We start from the raw sequence: 18,089 nt of genomic DNA on the forward strand, positions 1-18,089 counted from the left end.
TTTAGAATGCATACAATTTTAACAAATTTTAATTATATATAATTTTCTTTTATATTTTTCATAATGAAACAAATATGAGAAAATTATTTTTCTTAAGTTATGTTTAGTTCCGATAAAGTATTAAAGAAAGAAAAAAAAAATGTTAAGGAAAATGATTTTTTTTATGTTTAGTTTTATTATAAAAAATGCAAAAAAAAGTTAAATATAATTAAAATTATTTTTAAAAATTACATATTTTTTAATTATTTAATATTTATATATAAGAATTCAATAAGTGAAAAAAAAAAGTTTGAAGCAATATATAAAATTAATTTATTGAATTTCAATCTATTTTTTTATTTTCTTTTGTCACATTTCCTTTCTGATATCCAAACATAACCTTAACTATTTTGTTTTTTCATTTCTTTAATATTTTTCGAAAACCATATATACTCTAAAACTATGTTTGGGAGCATTGGTGAAAAATAGTCTTTTGCCTTTTTAGAATAAAATAAAAAAACAGATCATCAATTATTCTAAGGGTACATTGTTTTATAAAAACATATTTTAGTTGTTTTAAAAATTATAGAAAAATACAAAGAGAAGACAACTTAAAATTGTTCTCCAAAAAGTAAAAACATTGTTTTGAGAACACAAAAACTTTGGGTTAAAAATATTTTTAAATGTTTTTTTTTTATTCTAAAAGCTATTAAATTATATGGTTTTAAAAAGCACTTCCACCAAGACAATAATTTGTATTTGTTTTGTGATTGAGAGGGAAGCATCAACCTTAAAAGAAAGGAGTGACCTTTCTGGGGCATCCTTTCAAATGTCTTTTTCATTAAAAGTAAAACATCTACCAATACTCTCTAGGTTTTGAGAAATTAATTTTTATTTCTCACCAAAATGATTAATTTTGAAAATCTTTATTAAAATATATCGTGAGAGGATGTTAGTAAAACTTAATACTTATTATTTAATGACTTAAGTTGACTTTAAGTTAAATTATATTTACGTTATTGAATTAAAATTTATTATTTAATTTTTACATATAATTTGATAAAATTAACTTAAAATTTATTATAAATTATCGAGTTGATATATTTATTATCATAAATTATAACTATGGTAAAAAAAGGTCAAGTAATAACAAAGGTCTAAAGTAATAAATGAGATCGTAGAAACAAGTAAGGTAAATGAGGGTAATAAGGTAAAATGAAGATATGGATTTAAAAATAAATAAATTATTTTTATTTATTTCTTAAAGTTGTTTTCACTTTTAAGTCATGTCATTAAGTTATTTTATCAAATATACTTGATTTACTTAATAACTTAAATTAAATTATTAAGTCACTTTATGTTATTAAGTTGGTCTACTAAACACCCAGTTAAGTTTCTTCTTAATTCATACAATTAAGATAAAAATATTTAAAAGCTAGTTTAGCATATTTTCAAATATTTCAAAACATAAGAATTTATTATAATAATAAAATTTTATAATGATTAATTATTTAATTAGTTAATAAATCAATAGTTTCATAGTATTTAGAGTTTAAAAATTAATTTAATTTTTTTAATTAATCATGGAGTCATTTGTTTTTATGTGGTGTATTTTGGGTATGGATTTGTGATTGAAATCTTTATTCCATTACTGATAATCCTTTTTGAGAGGCCTATTGTTAATGGACTTAAAATCGAGTTGAAGAAAGACCAGGAGGCTTGGACCCAGCTCAAATCTGAACTTGAACATGCATTTTGCAGCCCAGTTACACTGGGCCCTGAAAATGGATTTGAATCACAGAACTCCATGATGATGGAGAGTTGGGCCTTCATCAAATGAGCCCAAACTTGGAAGATTCTCAACCGAGGGAAATGAATTATAAATACTAATTCAAGTTCGGTTAGAATCAACTTTAATTTTGAAGTAGAATTTTTCAAATACATTCAATAGGGAAAAGTGGGTTATGACTTGATAATTTAAAAAAATATAGAAAAGAACCGAACTTTTATAAATTGGTTTTATTTTTATCTATTTAAAAATACATATACTTTTTCATAAGTCATATAATTGTTTCATAAAATGCCTTTTTACTCGATAATATTAAATAAAATTAAAAAAAAAAAAAGTTATTATTTTAATTTGATAAAATATATTACAAATAAATATATTATAAATTTTTATTATATATATAAGATACAAATTATTATGGAAAAATCATCTAGAATCATCAAGTAATAAATAAAATATTTATAATTTTATAATTAATAATGATTTTATATCATATATTATATAAATTAAGTCATTTTTAAATAAATTTTTTGTTAGTGGACATCAGTAATAAAATAAAAAATAAAATAAAATAAAATACTTAAAAAAAATAAAATTTGATTGCCACTGTATTTTCAACTCTTTATATTTACATTTTCTACTTTTATACTTAATGAAAGTTAATATTTTACTTTTATATTTTTATCTTTAAAGTTTTTTAATTTTAATTATATTTTAAGTTTTTAAATTTTTATTATTTTATTGATTAATCTCACAAGTAAAAGTAAAAGAGTCATCTCATGAAATAATTATAAATACATATATTTTAAAATATTTTTAAATAAACGAAAATAAATTTGATTTATAAAATTAAAGTTTTTTTTATATTTATTTAAATTAGTAAGTGAAACCGCTTTTCCCTTTAAAATATGCTAACTACTAATTTTGATTTTTAATTTGATGTCATTTAAATTTTTGTCTTTGTAATTATTAAACAATAAATAAGAAGTACTTATTATTGTAATAAAGTTTCAATTATTTAAGAAAATTTTATACACAAAACCGTTTGGAGGTTTTACTCTAAGAAAAATCTATTTAATTGGAAAAAAGAAATCTCGTTTGGCATGAAAAAAATGAAAAATAATAAAATTTTATTTATTTTATTTTTATTTTTTGGTTTTTAATTATGATTTTATTTATTTTTATATTCCCTCTCTACCCCCCACACACGTATGTATATGTTTTTTCGTTAGGTTTTCTACAAAATCAAAATCCGACCGTCGTCGTCATCCTCGCGCTCCCTCTCTCCAAATTTCAGCTGTGTCTCTGAAAACCCTAAGCCGTTCATCCTCATTCTTCGTCGATTGGAGAAGGAGATAACATCAAGTTAGTCCATAGCTTCGATTCAAGTTCGGCGTTGTTGTCTCTGTTCTCTTCAGCGGTCCTCTTACTTCGGCTCTTCGCACAGGTATTCTCTCTCAAAATTCAATGATGTAGTTTAAAGTTTAAACTGATAATTGTATGCATTGAACTCGGAGTTTCGGAAGTCGAACATTTGCCAGAGGACCACAAAATGAATAACATACGTGATGGACTGCTTAGGGTTATGATCGGAGTTGTTATATGATCGATATGAATTGCAGATCAGTTCCTTCAATAAATCGTGTTTCTTCCTAGATTTGCATTCCCCGAAAACAAGAAAAACAAAAAAAAAAACTATAAAAAGAAAGGGAATTTTGGCTCGGTTGGGTAGCAGAAACCAAAACGATGAGATGTTATTTTTGGATGGTTGCATTCTTGTATTTTGAAGACTGCAAAACAATGGCCCTGTTTGGTTCTGTTCTTCGAGAACAGTTTCTTCTTTAAAAATAATAATAATAATAATAATAATAAAATAAAATAAAATAAAATAAAAAACTATTTTTATGAAAAGAGTTAAATAATAAACTATTTTTAGAGAAGAATATGTAATGCCAAATTTCTTTAGAAAAGAATACGTAATGCCAAAGTTCCTGACCCATTCAGCATGATTCCAATTGTATCTCAGAACACTCTATGAAAATCACCTTTCCTTGCCTATTCTCCATGCTTCCAATTTTTTCTAAGAAATCTATACAAGAATTACCCCAAACGCCTCACATTTTAAAACTTCCAAAAATTACCCGTTTTCAGAACAAATTCTCAAAATAATCATGGTGGGAAATTAAAGTTTGAGAGATTTACACCATTAAGACTCGAAGAGGTGAATTTTCTTAAGATAAGATAAAAACAACTATTAGGTTCAAATAACAAAATTTCAGAAACTGCCGTTTGTTTTTGTTTTCAAAAATTTGTCTGTGAGAATTGTTTTATGAGAATAGAACCAAGTATATTAATGTTTTCCAAAAATGATCAACCATCACCAACAGGTTATTAAAATGTGTAAGCAAACAGGTTTTAGCGTCCTACCATTTTTTTGGTCGCATAACAGAAAAAGTTTCCTTTTCATTGTCATATCTGAAAAACTAAGAAAATCAGGAAAACATGGACATTGTGTGATGGTTTGCCAGATGATAATGATGGAAGTCCTTCACACGAGGCTTACCAAATGGGCTCCTATATAGTCTTAGCCACATCCTTTTCTCTCTTTATGGAAGTATTTCCCAATAAAATTCAAAGCTTGCTAAATTATTGAAACCTACTTGCATGGACCCCTATACTATTTAACCATGGATGCCAGCATTGCTTCAATAATGATCTTGCTGAAAATAAGTTTACTTGTAGCAATCTGTGCTTCTTTGTGGCTTTGAACTGATGGGCTACTTCTCATGCTTGTGCTCTAAGGAACCATTACACCTGAAATGCATCTTGTGCCTTTAATAACCATGCATCAAATGTGCTTGAATTTGGGTTTAAAAAACATAAACCTGAGTTGTTTTTCCTGAGTACTTAGTATGAGAAATTTGGATGGAAAATTTGTATGAACTGTTGATTTTTGTAGGTCTGGAAAAAGTCTGCTTAACTCTTTTATTCTCTTGCTCATTATTTCCAGAGTCATTTTCAGCTCTCTTGAAGGCCCATTCAGTGCTGCATTGGGTTGTTTGATAACCTTCCTTGTAGTCTTGTGACACATGAAACTTTCAACCAGTGTGCTTCGATAATTCTATTGGTTTTTTGGGTGAACCATGGGTTTTGATTTGGATCCCCTTGATGATGTGCTTCCTGAGCCTGCTGCTATCAATGGTAAGTTTTACCCTTCCTGTGAAAATTCTGTATTTAGGCTCCATTTTCCAATCAAGGGGTTGAGTGGGTTGATACAAAATTGCTGTTGCAGCTCGGGCTGGGGGCAAGTTTCAACCAAAGGCAAAAGCCCGACCTAGAAAGGGAACATCTGCCTCAGTTCCATCAACTATTTCTAATGCTACAAAGGAAAAGATGATTAGGCCGACCACTACTGGCTCAGACACAACACAGTCTCTTCGCCCTATCGATGTTATACAGAATGGATTAAATGACACAGTTGGTTCATCTCTAGATACCTCAGAGATTGGTAGGAGTAAAGATACTTTGAAAGACCATGAGGGTTTGGTTGGAGGAGTTTCATTCACTGATAACAATAGAAGTCTGGCATCAGTGAGTTCCCTGTCCCAAGTTTTTGCCTCTGGAGAGGATGTGGGCACCACAGGTGCTCCCCCTTCAGAGACAGGTGCTCCACATCCAGGAGCTATATCTGATGGCAATGGTGATTGGCATTCTAGCTTTGGGAAAAAATTGAAAAATTACGAGGGTTCTCCTTCAGAACTTCAATTTCCTCATGAAAGCAGAAGCTCATTTCTAGTGAACCCCTCATCTCAACTTCTTGTGGAGGATTTGGGCTCCACGGATGCTCTGCATTCGGAGGTTGCTGCTTCTGATGGCAATGGTGATTGGGTCTCTAGTTTTGGAAAATCAGTGGGAGAGGTAATCTTTTGTATTTCTCTTTCCCGGTATCGTTGTAGCATCTACATGATTTCTATGTTCTATTACCCTGAGAATTCTTTTGGCTTTAGGCAGACACTCTGGGGTTTGATTTGGACCCATTTGATGACATTCTTCCTGGGCCTGCCACAAGCAATGGTAAGTAATTGTTTCACACCATTTTCAATCTCTTGTATATGAAGTCGTATTCTTGCTTATGAGGGGTTAAGTGGTTGATTTTAAATTCTAGTGCAGTTAGGGGTAGTGGCAAGTTTCAACCCAAGGCCAAGTCTCAACCAAGGAAGGAAACATCTGCATCAGTCACTACCACTCTCCCTGATGTCATAAAGGAAAAACCAGTTACACTAGCCTCCATTGGCATAGATGCAGCACAGTCTGTTCAGCCGGCTAATGTTGTAGGTAATAGATTGACGGATTCAGTTGGTCCTTCTTCAACTACTTCTGGGATGGTTGGGGCTAAGGAGCCATTGATAGAACATGTGGGTTCATTTTCAGGGGTTACATTCTGTGATGATGATAGAAGCTCTGTAATGGTAAACCCCTCAGGTCCACTTGATGCAATAGATGCTCTGCATTCAGAAGTTGCAATTTCTGATGGCAATGGTGATTGGAATTCTAGCTATGGAAAATCAACAGGAGAGGTAAAAATTTGATCTCTTTTCCTGATATTGTTGTGATGCAACTACAGGAATGATAAATTCTGTTATTTTCAGAATGCAGACATATTTTCTGGGTTGGAATATCTTGATGATTTTCTCTCTCAGCCTGCCACTGTGACAGGTCAGTGATGAAAAGCTTTGTTTACCTGCTGAAAGATTCCATTGGCTTATGTTCACCTTATTGAGCACTTTTGCTTATTTTCTATTCACAGTGAGTGCTGCAAGTAAGCCCCAACCTCAGGTTAACATGAATGCCCTCCCAGGGAACAAGTTCCTGGAATCATATCCTGTTTATACTGATGCTGAAGGTCGGCTCTCTCCTTCAGAGGCACAAAATCTTCCTGCTTCCAATAACAAGGACATAGGGGAGGAACCTGGTATTTCAATTCTTTCTTCTGTTGACTTAGCTGCTGCAGTTTATGATCCTACACCAGATCAAACTTACCCTATTCTTTCCGTGACAGAAGATCAAGCGGGTGGGAGGCAAGCTGATGTCTGTAAAAATGATCAAGATTTTCAGATTGATAATAGAAGGTTGCAGCCAGAGGTGAATATCTCTACTTTCTTTTAAATACTATTGCAGCATTCTTTTATAAATTTTTTCTTGGATTGGTTTGGTTTGACCTTTGGCTCATTTTAGGAAGTAGAGGCCTTTTCTGGCTTGGAAGCTCTAGATATTTTGTCAAAGGCCACCCTTGCATCTGGTATGTTAACAATTAGCTGCCTGCATGGTATGTTCTACTATTTTGCTGGTTTTTGTTTTTTTAATTGATTCCATGTTAATTTCAGGGCAAGATATGGGAGAAAACCCATCCCAATCCAAGCTACATACTGACAAAGATAAACCTAGCTTTGATGTGCCCCATCCAGACACAGTTGAGTCCGTTTCATGTTCACAGGATGCTCATTTGCTTCCATCTGAAACTGAATACATGGATGAGGACTCGATTCCTGCTTTCCCAGCTGGTGAAGTTCTTGATTTCTCATCTGTGAGGTTCAGTGACTCTGCTTCTACAGATCCTACCTATGAATTACCAGTGAACAATAAAGACCTTGCAAAGAGTGCTAACTTAGATGCTGCTGCTTCTGGAGATGTGCATTCAGCAGGGGCTGGTCCTAAAATTCCTGGAAGTGAGGTAACATTGTAGACATTTATAGTAAATAAAACATCATGCTCAATCATGTTAATCTGGTCCTACCTTTTTGTGTTCTTTTATTGGGATTCTCAGAGTTCAAAGGGCAGAAAAAGAAAAACTTCGACAGGATCTGTTCTCTCTCAAAAGGGCCAAAAATCTTCCACAGCTGGTGACAAGAATGAAACTGGGAAATCATCAAGGCGGCTGAGAAAACGGATACCTACACGTGAACTTGTTGATGAGTCTGAGGATGAGGCTCGTGATAATGGGGCCAAGCCTGCTGAACCTCCTATTAATTCTGTTGCTGATGAGGATAGAAATAGGGATGATGAGTGCAAGGTGGAAAATTTATCCCGAAAGAAAAGAGCTCCAAGAAAGTCAATGAAATCTGTTGCTGAAAATGAAAAGCCAGTTCGGAAGCGTAAGAATGCCAATGAAACAGGGGACAAGTCAACCAAAGAACCTCCCAAGAAATTTTCACATTCTACCAGGAGGAAAAGAAGATGTGGTACATTTGATTGCTTGTTTTCAAAGTTTGTAAGACATGATTATTTCTCATCTATGTATTAACAAAAGATTTCCCCTTTCATAGTGGACAAGACTTTGCTTGAAACACCGGAGGATGAAATTGACCCTCAAAAGTTGCCCATTAGGGATCTAATTGTTCTGTCAGAGATGAGAGAGCGGATGGTATGTTTTCCTTTTGTCTTAGAAGCGAAACAATCATGCTCACATCTTTCACTGGTTAGAAACTTGAATAGCCAAATTTAGTTGGGTTCACTATTCAAGAATATCTGATGTCGTTGCTCTTCCCTTATCTGTATTTTTATGCAGAATAAAGAGGCCTCATCATCGAAAGTACCATTGGCCAATCAAAGGTATTAGAATAATTTAAATTAGGAACTATATTTGGATAAAAATTTGTCTCTCTCAACTTTCTTTTCTTTTAAGCTATCTGAACTCTTTAGAATTGCAAAACTTTTGCATATATTCTGATTGATAATTGTTTATGTGCAGCTTAATGTCAAAAACAACTTGTTGTAGTTTTTCTGGTTTTGTGTGTGTGAACCCTACCCTCATGGGGAAAATGAAGGAAAAGACCACACTCGGAAAATATGCATACTCTTGAATGACCCTATTGTGCTTCCTTCAAATAGTAAGGATAGTACTATTCAACAACCGCATTAAGTGTCCCTTTCATAGAATAAGGAGGGCAACTGCATGAACATACACACATGCTCTGCACCTTCCATCCTTTTCACTTTTTTGTTCTTGAATTTGTCTTTGTAATCCAACAATAATTGATTCAAATCAGCTGCTGATAGGTGTAGCTTCTTTTACAGCAATCAATAATAATCATGGTGGTGTACAATCTCAAGTCTACAATGAGATATTTATAAAAAATACATGGGGAAAAGAGTAAGTGGATGTGAGAGAGAGAGAGAGAAAGAGAATCTCAAGTATACTATGATATATTGTAAGAGCATTCATGATTGTGAAAATAACCACTTCACAATACCACTCAAGTCTACTATGATATATTTATTAAGAGTTTTCGTCATTGTGAACATAACCACTTTACAATGCTGCTCAAGTCTACTATGGTATACTTATATCCTATAAAAAATATATATATACAGAAAAGAGTGGGTAGATCTTACTGTTATTCTTAACTTCAGGTGTGAGACTAAATCAGGATATTTGTTAGCAGTAGTGTTTCAAACTTCACCTGAATAATATTGTTTTTAAGTTGCACACATGGAAGCTGTATATGGTAATTTAAGGAGAAAGTCTTAACTCCTAGTGATTGCATGGACATACCACTCTCCATCTTTAACTTCAGTTTATTGATTTAACATAAAAAAATTGGTGCTTGGGGAGCTTGCATAGTAGCATGATCATACTTTTAGCTCAACTTCCAGAGTGAGCATGCAGGGAAAAAAATATTTAGCTGCTTCCAAGGATTGCCACTATTTGGTTTATTGCTACTTGTCTCACCAAAGTGTATGTTTTTCATCATATATATATATATTTTTTGCCACTATGTTTTTCCATCATAATTGTGCTAGTTTTCATTTTAGAATTGCTTTTGGGAGGTAGAAGGATAGACCAGTAGGACAGTTTTAATATGAAATCTCATGATTAAATTAAAAGATAGTAGTCTGTACGACAATTTACATCTGGGATTTAGGGCACCTGTTATTTGTAAACACTTGCTCTTTTACTGATCTTATGAGATTTAATAAAACAAAAAAGAGGAGGTTCGCTTGTTTGTGTGTACTAGTTTTTGCATAGACAGATTTAGCTCACTGATTCATAATACTAATTGCTATTTTTGCAGTGCTGATGATTCTTATCTGCATGATTCTTTTGATAATGGATGGGAAACTGGTGCTACAGAACAGGGTAGGGCATCAAATGATGATGAAGAAAATGTTAGGATTCAATCAAGTAGTCATTACATTAATTACCAGTCTTACATGGACAAAACACCCACTTCAAGATGGTCGAAAAGTGACACAGAGTTGTTCTATGAGGTATGAGTGGCAGTACTTTGTATTAATTTAATTATTTATTCTGACCCATTATCATACCCTACATTGATAACTGATAAAGAAGGTGAATAAATTTTGTTTCATGGTAGGCTACTTGCCAAAACTAAAGTTAGAAAACTGAAAGTAATTTCATTTAGAACCTTAGTTTAGAAGTTAGTTTTATGAGGCATTTGTTCAAATGGTTCATATAGGGCTCGAGTAAATAAAGTTGCAAAAGTTTAAACAAATTTTTTAAGAGACACTGTTCCACCACTAAACTGATGAATGGAGCAGTGTATACACCCAAAAATAGGCAAGAGGATATGTTGAATAGTGCTGAAGATTGCTACTGGATTAGATGGGTAGTACATTTTAGTTGTATCCATTATGTCATGGAGATTTTTTATTTTTTTTGATAGGTGTTATTATGTCATGGAGGTATTATTAATTTGTTTTTTTTTTTTTTTTTTTTCCATATCATTGATAGTTTTGTACATCTGATTGCATGGATGCATTATCAGCACCTTCACCAAAAATCATCTTTGGTAGGATAATCTAGCCATTGATAATGTCATCACTTTTCTGCTTCATTTGGCATAAGTGGTATTTCCATAAGTTACAAAATGTTTCAAATAATAGTGTCTTAAATCAAAAAAATAATAGTGTCTTAATCTATTTTAGGCTGTTCAGCAGTTTGGGACAGATTTTTCTATGATAATGCAACTTTTCCCTGGTCGAACACGTAATCAAGTCAAGTTGAAGTATAAGATGGAAGAGCGTAAACATCCATTGAGGCTTTTTGAAGCTTCGACAAATCGTGCCAAAGGTGAAGTCCTTGTTGATCATCCCCCTCTTTTCTTCACTTTACATTTGATTAGAATTTTGTTTGGGAAATATTAAATATTCCTTTAATGTGCTAGTGCCAATAGTTTTCTGCTGGAAATCATGCGTGTGTGCCTTATCTTGTTTTCTGAGAGTCAAATATGTGTTCTTATGAAAGGTCACCAAAATTTAGATTTTATATAAATCCAGCTTAGGGACTTCTCCACCTTCCTTTTTGACCTAACACTGCAATTGCTCTCTTTTCCAATTTTAGTTGAACTAGAAGTTTATTTAGTTTTCATCTTTTGCAAAAGGCTGCTCTCATTTTGCCATATCTCATGCAAATAGAGCCAGATCACTCATGTGTATTAATATGTACAAGTAGTTCCCTTCTGCTGCATGCCCCCTTTGTCCTTTCTTTTTATTTATTTTTGGTCCTTGTCCTACTTATTTTCTTGCAACTCTTACAAAACTTATTCCTTGGAGTCAGGTTTTCTACTCCCTTTATCCCAACAGTGGGCACTATGCCTAGGCTCAGGAGGGGCATGTGCCTGCAACACCCCCCCACCCTGTGGCAAAAATTAAAATCAAAGGATGGATTCCATCCCTTGACCTCATGTACAATTGGAAAATATGCTTTCCATTAGCATAAACACCACAATTTTGCCATTTGTTGACCCCCCTGAAATAAATCTCTTATCTTTGCCCCCCCTAGACTGCATTCCTGGCACTGCCACTGCCTAGGTTGGCCATGGGCATGATTTCAACGAAATTCTGATTAGGCTTTAATCATGGTCTATTCAAATTTTAACAAAACTAAAACCTAGCCCCAACTGTTGTCACCCGTGTTGTACTTCTTTGCGCATGTTTATTTAAAAGGTGAGTAAACAAATAAAATAAAATAAAAAGACCAAACAACTAATGAAATCCTGTGTCAAACCCCTATTTTTGGTATGTGGGTTCATTAACGACTGAAGAGTTTTTTATATTGATCTTTGATATCTCATCCCATAAAAATCCTTGATGTTCCTTTCAGAAATTATAATCCAGTCTTATATGACTGAGAAATCCATCTAATGATTGCTCTATTGTAACCACCATATGTGGAAAAAGCTGTGACAATTAGCAGCATTCATGCATGGGGCTTGTGCTGGCTCGCACTAAGAACAAGTTAGAAAATATAGGTTCACAGTTCCAGTTGGATGCTTCACTATGCTATTTATAGTATGGTTGAAAATCATTGTAAGGATTTCATTTCTTTTGCAGATCATTCCCATTTTGAACTAGTAATTGAGCAGCTGAAACAAGTTGCTGCTCAGGAAGAACAGAACTCAAAGCGGGAGAACTCAGTTGGTTTGACAGGTGTGGAGGAGGAGATGGAAGAGGTGACTCTTGAAACTAATGTATGCCTTCTTGATCTTTCTTATTTTTCTCTTCTGCGCTGCACTACAATACTTTTGAGGAATGGTCATGTCTCTGTGCATCCAGATGTATATTCAGGAAATACCATCTTTTCTTATCAAGATGTACGTGCTGATTTCTGGACAGAAGCTTATCTGTTCCACATTTTAAAAAAAATGCTTCATGGTATAAGTACTAGACTAGTCAAATGGTTTTGGACTATTTAATTTATTCCTCATTCTATTTGTTAGATGATGAATAAAATCAAGGGACCACATATAATAAAAGATAAAAAATGAAAAAAAAAATGGAAAAAAAAAAGCATTGTGGGAACTCGTAATCAGAAACCATTTTAACCTGTAGACTTTAAACTGAGAATCCACTGTTTAGGGGTTTGCATTGAGTATGCTGTAAACCATGTCTGCTCTCTTTGGCCCTGTTTTGATTGACTTTTGAGAAAAGCCAAAATACCTTTTTAAGCTTTATAAGAGCTGTTCGATATTTGACTATTTTTACTAAAAGAGTTCATGTGTTAGAAATAGCTTAATAAAGAAGTCAGAATGGTGTTGTTTCTTTTAGAAGCCTATTTTTAGATTATATGGGTAGTTATTTTTTGTTTAATTAAATTTTCAATGCCAACATTGCTCCCTTGATATTAGGACTTTCGCTTCAATTTCTAGTAAAGCAAAAAACAATTAAGGATAGGTGCACGGTTTAGGAGTTCAGGTATTTAGGCATGATTATAACTTGTCTTATGAAAGTAACACATTTTAGTAATGAACCTATTTTTAAAAAAATGTTTAGGAGAAACCCAAATGCCAGGTCATGGGCAAATGAAATGATGGAAAATGAAGTATAATGTCATGTTTATATGCCTCAGGGACTTGACTTCCCTTCATTTGCTATATGTACAATCTGTGCTCTTGTAGAAAGATAGCATTATTCTTCAGTCTATGGTTAATGCGCTTTGCCTGGTTAGCTGGGCCTACTGGATAGGTAGTACACTGGTGATCATCCCTGGGTGCACCTCGTTTTTGCAGGATCTGTTTAATAGATCTTGTTTACTTATCAAGAAAAAAAGTTATACATAGTGGCCTGATGCATACTTTTGCAATCTACTGTTGCTTTGATAGGAAGGTGCAACAAAGTCTGACCAAAATGAAGAAGGTGCCGTTGAAGAAGCTTTAGCTGAAGACAAGGAAACAGACGTTGCTGAATTTGGTCCTGAGAAGTCTGATGAAAGTGATGATGACCTGTATAGATGGAGTCAATATAAAAGTGAATTATAAAAATTTCAATCATTCAAGATCAGATGCTCACTCTTGTTTCTATTGCTTAATGCTATGAGATGGTTATAGTAACCATCTATCAATATTGGTTCTTTGTAAATGCAGCATATTTAAGATTGTGTTTGTGAATTTACTCCACATTTTTTGTCACCCAGAGTTTCATTCTGGAGTCTTTTTTGCCCATGGATGTATTTCACCTTTCCGAAGGCTGTGTGTACGATGCTTCATGGAGTCCTGCACTTCATTTTGTAGTTGAGGTTCTACTTATCAATATATCTTAAATTTTTTCATCACATGGGGCTTCATTTCAGGGCCCTTGTTATCTATTTGACATTTCACCTTACAGGATGATGCCATATCAAATCTTCATACAGTAGATCTTTCCATATTAAGGTACAACTCTCTCCTTCCCATGTCAAATAGATTTTTTCTAATCGACCTATCCCACCTTCAGGATGATGCCATACTAACTCTCTCCCTTCTATTCTGTGGATTGAGAAAATTTGCAGCTACAGGAGTGAGCTCTTCTGTTTTTTTACCTTCACTCTTGCTACAATCTCTGGGTATTTACCAGCTAAGTTCTCAGACTTAACCTTGCCCTTAAAACTATGATCAATTTTCTGCTAGCATATTTCTATGCCTATGCATGTTTACATTAAAAGCCCATTGGGGAGTGGTTTTGAATGGACTACAAATGCTTTCTGATGCTTAAAAGCATTTTCTTTAACTTTTCAACTCCTCCTCGGTAGTAGGTCTAAATCTTTAGCCAATGAAGAGTGAAGATGAAGCTCAGAGGTGGGTGGAAAATGGTTGAAGGCCCTTTTCTTTTTGAATGGTTGAAAGCTCTTTGTTTTTAATATAAATATGTATACCCAATTAGAATTTTATTCTGTTTTATTTTTAGAATAAAACAAAGTTGAGGGCACTTTTTTTTCTTTTCCTTTCTTGGTCTTTGAAAGATAAGAATAAAAACGTATGACAAAGTTAGGTTGTTTATAGAGGAAGCCTATGTTTTTGGGGAAATTATTCTTGAAAGTTGTAGGACTCATGGCCCAAATCCAGGAATTCTCTTGGCAATCGACATTAGAAAAGGCGCATTCATATTTGGTAGCAGGGGCTTGGAAGACTTATTAATGCGTGATGAGAGTAATAGTGATACAAAGATCCCAACAATAAAGAAGTGGGAAGTCGCCATCCACTCAACAAGGTATTGGGCATCATCTTCCCACTCGCTCACTTGTTGGTTCAACTTGCCTCCCTTCCTCCCTTATCTAGAACCTAGCCCAATTGCCGACCATCAAATCTCCAGGATGTGTTAGGCTTGGGTTGCACGGTTGTACACGTCCCCGTTGCCCTCATAACTACACCCATTTCACAGTTGTCTAATAGTACATTGCTTGGACCTTATCTGCCCAAAAGTAGAGAAGTAGGGCACAGTGTAGGATATGGATTTGGTGCACCATATGGGCTTAGCTAGAATTGTCATCAAACACGTAGTCTCCTAGACCCTTTTAAAATTCACCCAAAAAAACCACCTAGATTATGAATTGTATCCGAACCTTACATCCTTTTTGCTGGTTAGAAAGAATATGATCATATTTGGATTAAATTTGTGTTAATTTATTTAACTCATTTAATAAATAAATTATTTTTAAGTCAATTAGCATAATTCAGTTCATTAGTCCCTGTATATATTACGAAAAGTGATTTTCTTATATTTGATTTTATTATAAAAAATAAATAAAAAATCAAATATAATTTGAATTAATTAAAATTTTATATATTTTAAAATTATATAAAAAATAATTTATCTACTTTAAATCAATTTTTTATTCTTTTTTAACTTTTTTGTTTCATCTGCATTTCCTTTTTCATTTTCCTTTCTTTGCATTTTCCCCAAATTTTTTGGCAATCAAATATAATCTATGAGTCTGATTCAAATTGATCTATTTAATAATCTTATTGATTAATTAATTTAATCGTACTCATAATCAAATTAAACCCTATTTGACTTATTTTGATTTTGAATAAATTAATTAATTAAATCATAAATATGTGAGTCACATCATGTTTGAATTTATATTTTAAAATCGATTATTATTCTATTTTGGTTGATTTATTTAGTCAAAGTCCATGAATTTTCATGAATTGTGGTCTAAAATCAAGACCTCATGCCAAAAATCCTTTGACTCCAATACATAGGAGCATCAGATACTCCAAAATTTCTCCTGTAAAAACGCCCCTTTCGCTCTTGGTCTGTCCCCTCTTTTCTCAAAATTGTACAACATGACTTTAACACTTTGTTTTTTTTTTTTTTTTTTTCTTTTTGGATCATTCTAAGATGGACAGCATAGGATTTTCAAACCTTTATGTTCAAATGATGGCGGAAAACAAAAAGGCGAAGATGCTAACATGCGCGGTCTGGTCCGCCATGGCTGACCTCTTTGATTTCATTCCCCCTCTCAAGTTGGCATTGGTATCAATAAAAGGAGATTCCAGGTCAGAGTCCAACAAATTCGCCTTCCTCTTTTTGTTCCTAATTATCTTCCATCCCCACGCTATTGGACGTGACTCACAAAGTTCCCTGTTGGCCATTTCTCATTTACCATACAAGGTAATGGAAAGATTCTTGGTGCCCAAACACACCCACTCGGTCAATTCCTTGATGGGTGGAGGTTTGACTCCAGCTTTTCCTCTGTAGTTTTCTTCCTTGATTTGTGCCAACCCACGTGAAATAAATTTATAAAATTTACACTAACATCATAATACGGCGTGTTGGCATAAGAAAAAAGATTTTTGACAGTTGTACGATTTTGAAGCTTTTTTTTATTAATCCGATTTTTCACATTTGATATGATCTCAAATCATGCTTATATAACTTTTTGTGCTAATAGATATCCAGATGATTTGATTACAATAATAACAAATCGATAACTTATTATATTATTATTATTTAAATTTGTTGATCTATAATGTCTAATTATGGATTTTTAATCAAATCAAACTTAAATAAAGTAGGTTTAATTATTTCACTCTTAGTCTATAAAAAATTATTAAATTTTAAATAAAATTAATAATCATATATTTAATTTTTAACTTAATAAAAAAAATTAAAATATTTAACTTTTTTTTATTTAACTAAAAATAATATGTTAAAATTGATAACAAATTCATTTTAATTGTATTAAAATATCAACAAATTATTTTTAATTAAATAAATAAAATAAAATATTTTAACTTTTTCTATTTTACTGAAAGCAAATACTATCAAATTCAATTATTATAATAATCCTCAAATATATTTGCCTAGGATGGAAATAGTAGAAGTCAGAGGGTATGCTGATGTGGAAATCCCAGTTGTCAGAGTATCATAAATAAACAAAGTTAAAAAAAAATTATGAAAAATGATGACAGGACATGGCAACAAATGTGTCCAAAAGTAGGTGCTCTGTAGGTTTCATAGAAGAATATCATTTCCATCTCCACCTCATAATGACCCAAATTTTGGGAATATTAATAAATGCGATGGTACCCATCCCCACATCTTCGAGCCAGCCTGGTTTCTCGGGAAAAAGAAAAGGAAACAATATCATATGACCTTGTCAACCTCCGCCTTATCCTTCTTGTTTCTTTCTCAATAATTCCAAACAAGTAAATGCCCTTCAAAAGCTTTTATGATTTTTGTTTTTGTTTTTGGTTTTTTTTTTTTTTTTTCACAGCATGTTTTTGCTTTGATTGTTGTGGTGGGGCTGTGGGATTTGCTTTTTCATCATGGGTTTTGGAGGAATGCAAACAAAGCATGCACCTTGGTAATGAGTTGGTGAAACATATGGAGAAAGCCAATTTAGTAGTTGGTCGGTCATGAAGATTGTTTTGATTATTTCTTGCTCAAAACTCTAAATAAAAAAATAAAAATGATAGAATTTTAGGCCTAATTTGTTGATTGCTTTAATAAATAATTTTAGAAAATAATTTTTAAAAACGGTTATTTTTTATGTTTTGTAAAATAAAAACTTGAAATGCTTTTGATTTATTTTTAATATGTTTTAAAAATAATTTTATATCCAATGCTTTATTTTAATCATTATATATGTTGAATTATTTTTTAAAACAGTTATAAAAAAACAAGTAAAAATAATAAAAAAAATATTTTTTAAAAATACCCCATTTTCTATTTTTTAAAATAAAAAATAAAAAACGGTTTTTGATTGTGAAAGCAGTTGCCAAACAAATTATTATTTTTTTAGAATAAAATGTTTAAAATAAATAAAGTAAAACTTAAAAAGAAAAAATATGCTAGAGCTTTTTTTGTAAAGTGATTGTGTCCCAATATGTCAAAAATTAAATATACTCTAAGATTTCCATATCTATGAAAAATACTATAAGATTTACATATTTATTATTTATAGTAGTCTTTTTGAAGGATACTTTTTTTTTAACATTACTGGTATTACTGTATGCTTAAAAGTAAATAAATTAAAAATATGAATATAATAATGATTAAAATAGGTAAGAAGAAATAGGAAGAAAAGTGACTTATAAGT

General features: G+C 32.4%; 1 protein-coding gene across 5 annotated transcripts; it reads left to right on the forward strand.

Moving 5' to 3' along the window:
• Window positions 1-3,006: 3,006 nt before the first annotated feature.
• LOC117911307 lies at window positions 3,007-13,838 on the forward strand. Of its 5 annotated transcripts, none has more exons than XM_034825624.1 (18): window positions 3,007-3,215; window positions 4,779-4,969; window positions 5,061-5,686; window positions 5,776-5,842; window positions 5,939-6,103; window positions 6,200-6,345; window positions 6,418-6,484; window positions 6,576-6,740; window positions 6,828-6,910; window positions 7,004-7,067; window positions 7,153-7,499; window positions 7,593-8,007; window positions 8,092-8,189; window positions 8,334-8,377; window positions 9,841-10,036; window positions 10,715-10,859; window positions 12,122-12,258; window positions 13,390-13,838. In XM_034825624.1, the coding sequence occupies exons 2-18, from the start codon at window positions 4,912-4,914 to the stop codon at window positions 13,543-13,545; spliced, it is 2,979 nt and encodes a 992-aa protein (XP_034681515.1). In that variant the 5' UTR covers window positions 3,007-3,215; window positions 4,779-4,911; the 3' UTR covers window positions 13,546-13,838. The 5 variants fall into 5 exon arrangements, with proteins under 5 accessions (XP_034681515.1, XP_034681517.1, XP_034681516.1 ...); XM_034825626.1 differs by having other exon boundaries at window positions 12,122-12,240; XM_034825625.1 differs by having other exon boundaries at window positions 6,831-6,910.
• Window positions 13,839-18,089: the final 4,251 nt, after the last annotated feature.

This window comes from Vitis riparia, chromosome 3, assembly GCF_004353265.1.
Source record: "Vitis riparia cultivar Riparia Gloire de Montpellier isolate 1030 chromosome 3, EGFV_Vit.rip_1.0, whole genome shotgun sequence".
NCBI lineage: Eukaryota > Viridiplantae > Streptophyta > Magnoliopsida > Vitales > Vitaceae > Vitis > Vitis riparia.